The sequence below is a fragment of the Perognathus longimembris genome, chromosome 3 (assembly GCF_023159225.1).
Source record: "Perognathus longimembris pacificus isolate PPM17 chromosome 3, ASM2315922v1, whole genome shotgun sequence".
Classification (NCBI taxonomy): domain Eukaryota; kingdom Metazoa; phylum Chordata; class Mammalia; order Rodentia; family Heteromyidae; genus Perognathus; species Perognathus longimembris.
In genome coordinates, this window is record NC_063163.1 from 76,264,021 (window position 1) to 76,274,218 (window position 10,198).

Consider the following 10,198-nt stretch of genomic DNA (forward strand, 5'->3'; position numbering starts at 1 on the left):
TTCTGAGGTTTGAACTCAGCCTGGGGCTGTTTTGCTCAAGGCTAGCATTTCTTGCCCAAGCTGGCTTGGAACTGTGATCCTCAGATCTCAGCCTCCTACACTGCTAGAATGACAGGTGTGCTCTACTGCCAACCAGCCAACTTTTTTTTATTGCTAATATACATTTTACATATGCAGGAAGTCACAGTATCCATGTGTCTGTTCAGTCCATGTGTGCACATGTTGGGTCCCCACTGGGATGTCCCAGTGACAGGGCAACTCCGCAGTGTAGGACACCCCTCCCCACCTCACTGGAGCCTTTTGCCTCTGTGCAGCCTCACCATGGCCCCTGGAGGGGATGGGCAGCCTCAGGGACACATTTCCTCCACAGTACTGCTGGAGCTTATTTCAGCCCCCTCCCCACATATTTCTCCCCACCACTTGGGTTCGGTTTGGAAAAAGCAGCATGCTCCAAAATTCATTCATTAGAGCAGCCTGAGATTCAAGCCCTCTGCACACTCGGTGGGGGCAGTGGCTCCAGACCCCTCCTGTGTCAGGCCCTGGTGGTGCTTTTCAAGGGAATCACAGCCCAGGCACTGCGGTAAAGGGGATCCTGAGCAGTCTCCCTGAGGCACACAAGAAGGGCAAGCCCTGGACCAGACTTCAGGGCCCAGGAGGGCTGGTGGGCACCTAGGACACGCCCAGGTACTGGTGGAAATAGAGGCCAAAGAGGCTGGAGAGCAGCTGGCAGGCGGCCGTCCACCAGATGAGGTAGGCCAGGACGCCGCGGAGGAAGAGCGGCGTGAACACGCCACCGAGGGTCCCGGCGATCCAGGCTGCCGTCTGCTGGGCTTCATCCTCCCCGGGGTTTAGAGCTGCAGGCTGGGCTGGGGCTCCGGACAGTGACAGCGCAGGGGCTGGGCCCAAGCCCCAGGAGTAGCCCCCTGCGGGAGGAGAGAGGGAGAGTCGGGACCCCTCATGCAGGCCCAGCCCCAACTCCATGCTGGACCTGTCCTTTTTTTTTTTTTTTTTTTTTGGCCAGTCCTGGGCCTTGGACTCAGGGCCCGAGCACGGTCCCTGGCTTCTTCCCGCTCAAGGCTAGCACTCTGCCACTTGAGCCACAGCGCCGCTTCTGGCCGTTTTCTGTATATGTGGTGCTGGGGAATCGAACCTAGGGCCTCGTGTATCCGAGGCAGGCACTCTTGCCACTAGGCTATATCCCCAGCCCCATGGACCTGTCCTTTGAAAGTGCCATCGCCCATTTGGCCCTGACCACTCTCCAGGCCGCGCCCCGCAGGCCCCGCCCCCGTCCGGCCCCGCCCCCTCACCCAGTGTCTTGAGCAGCAGCGTGCAGTTGAGAGTGAGGATGAGCGGCGTCAGGTACTGCAGACTCACCACCGTCACATAGCAGTAGACTCGCACCACCTGCGGGGGCCGGCGGAGGGCGCTGGTGGCTGAGGGGCCGGGGACCTCGCCCTAAGCCCCGGCCCGCCCTCGTCTCTGCCCGCCCTCAGCTCTCAGCCCCAGGCCGCCGTACCCGCTGCTGGACCTCGCGGGCCTCAATGCGGCCGGCCTCCCGCCGCAGCTGCTCCACGCGCGCGCGGGCCAGGCACAGGTAGGCCTGAAGGTGCGGCCGCGTCACCGCCAGACGCAGCAGGCACAGCGCCACCAGCGCCCACAGCCGCACTGTGTCGAAGGCTGAGTCCGAAAGCCTGCAGAGCAGGGGCAGGGGCAGGGGCAGGGGGCAGGGGACGGAGCGCGCTAGGAGGACCGCCTCGCCAAAGCCCCCCCACCGCTCCGCCCGGACCCCAGGGCCTGGCCCGGCCCGCACGCACACACGCACAGGGAGATGGGGGCCTCCCCACCGGGCGCCTGGTGCAGGAAGTCCCGCGCAATGGGCTTCGTCCATAGCCACAGGATGAACAGGGGAGACAGGAAGCTGGTGTGCAGGAGCAACCTGGGGATGGGGCACTGGCAGTGAGGCCCGGGCTCCCCCGGGCCCCTCCTCAGAGCCCCTCATGGCTGACTGGCGGGGCAATAGCAGTGAGGCCCTGGGTCCCCCAGACACCCCCACGGCCGGGTCCACGTAACTGCAGCATAGGTCGGTCCCCAGACATGGTCAGTGCGTCCCGGTGGGTCTGGGCCAGCCGCAGGCTAGGGAAAGTGAGGAAGGCGCCCAGCACGGAGCCCACGCCGGCCAGCCCCAGGCGGACAGTCAGCTTGATAACGGGGAGCCTGGGGAGAAGAGCCAGTCAGGGAGTCCACCGCAGTCAGAACCCCACCTGGCCCAGCCCAAAACCCAAGACTCACACCCAGTCCCAGTCCTGCTTCTTCAGAAGTGGCTCCAGGTTCTGGGTCAGGCTGGCCAGGCCTGGGGTGAAAAGAAGAAGGAAGTGAAGTGGACCCTCAGGGGGTCGGAGGCCACTCTGCCTCCTTCTGTTGTTCCCCAAGGGGGAGTCTCCAGCAGGGCCCTCTCTGCAGGCCCAAAGCCACATGGCTAAGTGACCATGGACAGAAACCTTTAAAACCTTGGGTCAAAAAATATATAATAAAATAAAAAATAAAAATAAAACCTTGGGTCAAAATAAACCCTTCTTTTAATAAGTTGGTTTACTTAGACACTTTGTCCCCCTGTTGGAAACCTAACACATTCAAGAGAGAATGACTTGCAAAACCATTTGGTGTAAACCAACTGAACAACTCATGGGGGGAGAGGGAAAAGGGGAGGGGGAGGGGATAATGAGGGAGGAGGTAACAAACAGTACAAGAAATGTACCCAAGGCCTAACGTATGAAACTGTAACCTCTCTGTACATCACTTTGACAATAAATAAGAAAAATAAAAAAGAGAGAATGGCTTGTCACATTGGACATTTGGTGATGCATGTGCCAAGCATGCAAGGAAAAATCAGAATCCAGAATGTATAAAGAAAACCCACAAGTCAACAGGAGGGAAAACTAAGACCAACAAAAGCTTCACAATACCAAGTTTTGCAAAGATTTCCTGAACAGACACCAAAGAAACAGGCAACAGAAGACAAATTACATATATTGGACCTGAAAATTTTAAAGTGCTTGCCTACCATGTTCCAGGCTCTGGGTTCAATCCCCAACATAGCAACAAAGTAACATCAAAAAAGTTCTCCTGGACTGAGAATATGACCTAGTGGCAAGAGTGCTTGCCTCACACATACATGAAGCCCTGGGTTCCATTCCTTAGCAACACATATATAGAAAATGGCCAGAAGTGGCGCTGTGGCTCAAGTGACAGAGCGCTAGCCTTGAGCAAAAAGAAGCCAGGGACAGTGCTCAGGCCCTGAGTCCAAGCCCCAGGACTGGCAAAAAAAAAAAAAAAAAAGTTCTCCTGCTGGGCACTGGTGGCCGACACCTGTCATCCTAGTGGCTAAAGGAGGCTGAGCTCTGAGGATCCCCATTGGAAGCCAGGCCTGGCAGGAAAGTCTGAGAATCTTATCCAATTAAACACCAGAAAATGAGGCAGAAAGCTAGTGTTCAGTGCAAGAGCTCAGGGGCTGGAAATGTGGCTTCATGGTGGAGTGCTTGCCTAGCATGCATGAAGCCCTGGGTTTGATTCCTCAGTACCACATAAACAGAAAAGGCTGGAAGTGGTATGCTAGCCTTGAGTGCAGAGAGGCTCAGGGACAGTGCCCAGGGCCTGAGTTCAAGCACTATTGGGCTGGTGGAGTGAGTATCTATCCAGCTAGACTCTGGTTAATCAAGCCTGTAATCCTAACTACTAAGGAGGCTGAGTGGGGATCTGAGGATCCCCACTGGAAGCCCGGTAAGGTAGGAAAGTCCATGAGACTCTTATTTCTAATTAATCACCAAAAAAGCTCAAGGTAGAGGTGGGGCTTAAGTGGTAGAGTGTCAGCTTTGAGTGAAAAAGCTAAGGGACAATGTCTAGGCCCTGAGTCCAAACCCTAATGCTAGCACAAAAAAAGAAAAGGCTGAGTGTGGTGCTTCTTGTTTGTCATCTCAGCCAACCCGGTGGGAATCATAGATAGGAGGATTCTGCAAGACCTTATTCAAAACCCCGTTGGGAGAGTAGCTCCAGTGGTAGAGCGCCTGTCTAGCTCTAGTTCCAGTGCCACCAGATGAGTGAATGAATGAATGAGCGAATGAACATCAACCCTGGAGCTGCCGAGCACAGTTAGAAGGAGACAGCGGTGCCCTGGCTCGGCACGACCCCTACCTGGCTCCAGGCCCAGCTCCAGGGTCTCCTCGCTCACCACCTGCACCAGCATGGCCAGCAGGAGGAAGAGGAAGGCGAAGGCGAGGCACACGGAGCGCTCGCCGCCCTCCTTGGCACTGAAGTACAGCCGGGTCAGCGTCAGGAACATCTTGCTGAGGAGCGGAGCTAAGGAGGCCGCACTTCCCAGGAAGTGGCCTTGCACCCGTGTGGGCACCCCAGGGCCGGGGTGGGATGGGAGCTCGGCCGTCAGGACGGACCTGCCAGCCCCAGCGCGGGGTCCGGCCCGGTGTCTCCACCCCTGCGAGGTGACACCCGCTGTGCATCCAGGCTGGCCGGGGCAGGGCCCCCGGGAAGGATACATGGAGAAGAGCACGGTGAGCAGACACCAGACCACGGCGATGTTGGCCTCGCGCGCGGGGCGCAGAGCGTAGTAGTAGGCCTCAGTGAAGAGGTACACGCCGCCCGCATACACGGCCAGGTCCACGAACCACTGGTACTCCAGGAAGAAGCGCAGCACTGCGAGGACGCTCGACCCGGCTCGCCCGCCGCCCCACCCGCCCCGCCTGGGGCCCCGGGGAGGGGTGCGCGCCCGGCGCTCACCAAGGGCATCCACGGCGGTCAGCGGGCACGTCTCCAGCTGGATGGGGGCGTCTCGGGGAACGGACAGCAGGCTCCCCTCGCCAGGGCCGGCGGCCCACCTGGGAGTGGGGGCAGAGGAAGGCGGGGTGGCAGCGCCCGCAGTCACCCAGCCGCGTCCCCTCCACACCCTAGACTGCGGCCCCACCACCCACAGGCCTCTCAGCAGGCGGGCGGGAGCCAGGTGCCCCGCTAGAGCGGGAGGCGCATGCGTGGCCACGCCCCCGCCCTGCTGGCCAGTCCACCTGTCCCTCGGTGGTGGGGCCAGGGGGCAGCCCAGTGTCCCCGGCCTGGACGGCAGGGGTTCAGGGACTCAGGCAGGGGGACACAGGGCCACTCACCGCTCCCTCCGGCCTCGGGGTCTCTGCCTGCTGGCCAGAGCACGAAGCTCCTCCTCGGAGGGGTGCTTGTAGCGGAAGAGGCTGAGGACAGAGTGGGGTCAGGAGTGGGGTACATGGAGCACCCCAGGCTGGACATTAGAGCTGAGGGGCCGGGCTGGCCTCAGAGCAAGGCCACAGGGAGCTGGGTGAGGACAAACTGGGGAGGGGGGGTAGGGAGGGAATGATGGGCTCAGGGGCCAGAGACACTTCTGGAATCTAGGGGAGGGGGCACAGCTGTCCTGGATACTCCTGAATCTGCGGGCGGATCATGTGCATTTTGCTCGGAAAACAGCTGTTTCCACCAGATTCTCCCAAACTGGGGCAGCTGAAAGAAGGCTGGGTTGCAGGAGGGGCCCTGGGGTGTGGACAGCTGCCAGCTGCGGTGCCCACCTGCCATTGCAGAGCAGCCAGCGTGCAAAGGAGCAGTGTGGGGCCAGCCTGTGCATGAGGGTGGCCGTCAGCAGGGTCACCACCAGCTGCACTCCCAGGACGGCCTGCAGGAGGGACAGGGCAGGCATCAGGGTAGGGCAGGGCTCCTCTGACAAATCCTGGCTATTTATAGAGACGCCTGGTGCCATGGGGGAGGGCTGCCTCCCTCCCAGGTTCTGGTGGCATCTTGGGCAAAGGACCTGGCCAGTGCTGGCTACTCAGCCTGGGGAGCCTCTGCTGAGTACAGTCCTGTCCTTCACTGGGCTTGGCATCCCGCATCTACCTGAGGCCAGGGCAGCCCCCTAGACTGAGTAAAATCCAACGGTCCAAAGTGCCTAGGAGAGCTGCCTGCTAACATCCCAGATTCTAACCACAAACCCAAAGAAATAATCCTAGCTACGGTGGAGGCTGAGATCTGAGGCTCATGATTCAAAGCCAGCTGGGGGAGGAAAGTCTGCAAAACTTGCTCCAATTGGACCCCCAAAAGCTGGATGTGGAACTGCAGCTCAATTGGTAGAGCACCAGGCTTCAGCAAAAAAGGCTTAGGAAAAGCTCGAGGCCCTGAGTTCAAACATCAGGACAAGTGTGTGTGGGCGCACATGTGCACGCGTGCACACACACGTCAAGCCTAGAGGAAGCTTCTGTGGCTTGTCTTTAGGGGTGACCTGGGAAGGCTCCCTGGAAGAAGTGGTGCAGAGAGCAGGGTCTCTGCAGAGGGACCACGTGTAGGCGCAGCTCAAGTGGAGGGCATCCTGCAGGACACTGCAGGATGGCTGAATTAACCACCAAAAAGCCAGAAGTAGTTTTGGCTTAAATAACAGTCAGTCTAGAGCAAAAAAGTTCAGGGACAGGACTGGGCATGGGTCATGCTTGTCATCCTAGCTACTCAGGAGGCTGAGATCTGAGGATTTGAAGTCAGCCCAAGCAAGAAAGACTATGAAACTCTTATTCCCAAGGCTGGAGGTGGCTTAGTGGTAGAGTGCTCGCCTAGCATTCAATTCCTGGGTTCAATTCCTCAGTATCACATACATAAAAAAATCTGGAAGTGGTGCTATGGCTCAAGTGGTAGAGTTGCTAGCCTTGAGCACAAAAGCTCAGGGACAGCGCCCAACCTGAATTCAAGCCCTCCCCTCATTCCCCCGCCCTAAAAAAAAGTCAGGGACAGTGCCCAATCCGTGCTCAAACCTCAGGATTGAAACCTCCTTAGGAGGAATCTGGCTCTCAAAATGCCTCGCTACTACTGTACCTGGACAGGAAGGGGAGGGGAGGCAGAAGGGTGCATTTTCCCGCAAAACCAGGTGGGCCCAAGGGTGTTGCTCAAGGCCCCACTTCCAGTTGCCCTTGGGATCTTGGGGGCCCTTCTATTAGCCCGCGCTCTTTCTCTGCTCAAAGCTAGACTCTGGTCACAGGGTCTCCACTCACTGGGGGGGGGGGGGGGGGCGTTCCGGAGCCGCCCCACACCCTCGAGCTCCACTCGAGCTCTGCCTTCAGGCTCCACCCCAGAGCCCCTCTCCAGCGTCCCCAAGCAGAGCCAGGACGCCTCCCCGTCCCCGGCAGGGCTACTGGGGTCCCTCATCCCCAGCCGACCTAGCCCACGGGGATGGGCCCAGAACCACGTGGCAGCTGGGGGCTCCGACTGGATGTCTCTGCTGCGGGTTCAAAGCCCATCCAGTCCCTCTAGACCGGGTCCCGTCGCTGCGGGCTCCCTCACCCCTCACCCGTGCCCTGATGCCCGCAGGGACCCCCGATGGCGCTCACCCCAATGGCACTTCCCTCCCGTCGCGGAGGGCCTCAGAGCAATCTGGGGGGCCCCAACGTGCTTGGGTCCCCGGTTCCCTCCCTGGGGCTGCCACCCCCAGACAGGGCTCCAGGTCACTCACGCGTCCCCGGAAGCGTGCACGACCACCCCCCCACACCAGAGCACTCAAGAGTTTTGATCCCCTCGGCGCGAGACCCTACACCCCGTACCCCGACCCGCGGCGCCCCGGGGCCCACCGCGCCGCTCACCATTTCGGGGCACTGTCCATAGAACTACCCAGCAGGAGTCGGTCTGTGCTGGATCTTGGCCAATCAGAGCCCTGCGCTTACCAGACGAGCAGTTCTTTGGACCAATCAGCAGTCTCAGCACCAGCAAATCGCGTGGGACAGGATTGGTCGCGTTGCATGCCGGCAGTTGTAGTTTTAATACACTGGGTGAGCCTAGACCTCCCCCCCCACACACACATTCCAGTCGGCTGGGCCTGCCTATGCGTCCTATGTGTGAACGGTGTTTCTGCCCTTGCACCTATTGCGCAGGTCTGCAATGAAAGCGTCACGACTGTGGAACTTCCACTCATCAAACATTGAAATTCTCAGACTGACTGAATTCACACAGATTTGATTTCAACCTGACGCCCAATCTGAACACCACAGTCCATCTTAATTCATGCAAAAGAACTAACGTTGGCTCAGATACCAGAAGTATAAGCTTCAGCTGGGGCTGGATCAAGGGTTACATGAGAGCCTGGAGAATCTGAGGTTCTGTGTTTCACACATGGAGGGGAAGGCTCCAAGTGCCTGCTTTGTAATCTATGTTTCTCCCAGTGAATGGGTAGACCTGAGATTGCGCATGCCTGAGGCTGCCTGGGGGTGGATGGCTGTCAGTGTGGGGTCTCCACAGTTAGTAATCTGCGAACCTGGGGGTGTGTGCTAGCAAGACTCACTGTGACTTGGGTCCCTTCAGTGTGTACAAGGTCTCTTCCTATGTTGCCTGGCTGTCCTGCCCTGAGTGTGCAGGAGCTACAGGTGTGGCCATTGTAGCCTCTGATGTTTTTGTTTGTCTTGGTGCTGGGGTTTGAACTCAGGGTCATGCTTGTGTGTGTGTGGTCAGTCATGGGGCTTGAACTCAGAGCCTGGGCACTGTCTCTAAGCCTTATACTCAAAGCTAGCACTCTACCACTTGGAGATAAGAATCTCACAGACTTCCCTGCTTGGGATGGCTTTGAACCAGGATCCTCAGATCTCAGCCTCCCAAGTAGCTAGGATTACAGGTGTGAGCTACCAGGGCCTGGCTAAGGCTCCACTTCTGGAAATTCCCACCGCTTCCTGATAGTCAGGGATGAAAAGGTCCACGCACACCCCTTTGGTTTGATGTGCACTTAGCTCTGAGACCGCAACAAGCAGTGATTCACAATTAGTGTCCTGCATGTCTAATGCCCAGAGAGACCCCCTATGCCATGCAACCCTGACCATACAGCCACTTCACTCCACCAGTGCCTGGGAAGAGTATCCTCTGACTGACTAAACTCCTGAAAAGGCTAAAGCCCTCCACTGGAGCCCAGAGGTGTCTGTGGAACCTGGTTCTCAGACCAGCCAGAGAAGAAACTTACTTGCCTGAGACTCTGAATTCATAGCTTGCTGCTGGTGCCCCTCGTGGCCAGTGGAGGAAGTGCAGCTCCACCATGAATAGGGATGCAAAGTGATGACCACCCCCCAATAAACTGCAGCTTCTTCTTGTTTAAGCTGTGGTCTTAATGTATCATCCAGGATGGCCTCAAATTCCTGAGTTCAAGATATTCTCCTGAATCAGCTTTCCAGGTAACTGGAACCATAGGTGTGGAGGGAGGTGGTATGGCCGGGGTCCTTGTTGGGGTGGGGTGGTCCCAGATGGACAGCACACAACATACATGCTGGTGCTGTCTCCCAGCCTTCCCACTATGCGGGGCTCTCTATTCTCTTCGGTGCCCATGAAAGAGGCCTGGTGGGTCCACCTCAGCACCTACGCCCCAGTGTTTCACCCTCTGATCCCTGGTTCTCCCCTCCTGCCCCTGTTTCCCTGGAGAAAGGAGCTGGGACCCTTCTTGGGGCACTGGGGTGATGCTGCACCTGGCCACTGAGCTGTGCTGCAGGTGAGCCAGGACTCTAGTACCCCGTCCCCACATGACAGCTGACCTCCACTCAAGGCTTGGCATGGGAAACACTTTTAGGGGGTGACCAGTGTGGGGGGGTGCACACCCTTCATCTCTGCTACTTGGGAAGCAGAGATCTGGAGAGAGGATCAAGTTCAAGACACCCCCGCCCCCGGCAAGGCAAAAGGTTTGTGAGGCCTCCATCTTAACCCACATGGGCATGGCAGTAGTGTGCTCTGTATTTCTGGTTTGCGAACACGAGGACTACTGTGGGAGGCTGAGAGCAGGGCTGGGCATCCTTGTGAGGCCCCATCCAAAAAAAAGGTACAGGAAAGACACCTGGGGTTATGGTCCAAGAAGACAGAGACACTGCAGGGCAAGCATGAGGTCCTGAGTTCAAATCCCAGTACCAGAGAAAAGTCTGGGGGGCATGAGCAGAGGACAGAGGGGAGCTTGGGTGGGGGAGGCTGCAGAGCTCAGCTGGGGGACTGCAGGAGGGCAACGCTCAGTTCTTCCGTGAACTCACGGGTCCCACAGAGGTTGCCTGGGAGTGTGGGATCTGAGGGTGTGGGGTGATGGGTCCTGGACATCCCTGCTCCCCCAGACTGAGTGAGTGCACTGTGCCTTGAGTTTGGCAGCAAGCAGCAGCTACTGGTGGGGACCTAGGGCTCCACACTG

The 10,198-nt window shown here is 58.2% G+C and overlaps 1 protein-coding gene across 2 annotated transcripts; it reads right to left on the reverse strand.

Annotated features, from left to right (window-relative positions):
* Positions 1-126: 126 nt before the first annotated feature.
* On the reverse strand, positions 127-7,686 carry Tmem161a (transmembrane protein 161A). Of its 2 annotated transcripts, none has more exons than XM_048342619.1 (12): positions 7,641-7,686; positions 5,595-5,698; positions 5,166-5,246; positions 4,789-4,886; positions 4,548-4,704; positions 4,189-4,340; positions 2,290-2,350; positions 2,071-2,214; positions 1,823-1,936; positions 1,517-1,691; positions 1,308-1,404; positions 127-923 (listed from the first exon to the last, which is right to left on the reverse strand). In XM_048342619.1, the coding sequence occupies exons 1-12, from the start codon at positions 7,641-7,643 to the stop codon at positions 670-672; spliced, it is 1,440 nt and encodes a 479-aa protein (XP_048198576.1). In that variant the 5' UTR covers positions 7,644-7,686; the 3' UTR covers positions 127-669. The 2 variants fall into 2 exon arrangements, with proteins under 2 accessions (XP_048198576.1, XP_048198577.1); XM_048342620.1 differs by lacking the exon at positions 7,641-7,686 and adding an exon at positions 7,392-7,545.
* Positions 7,687-10,198: the final 2,512 nt, after the last annotated feature.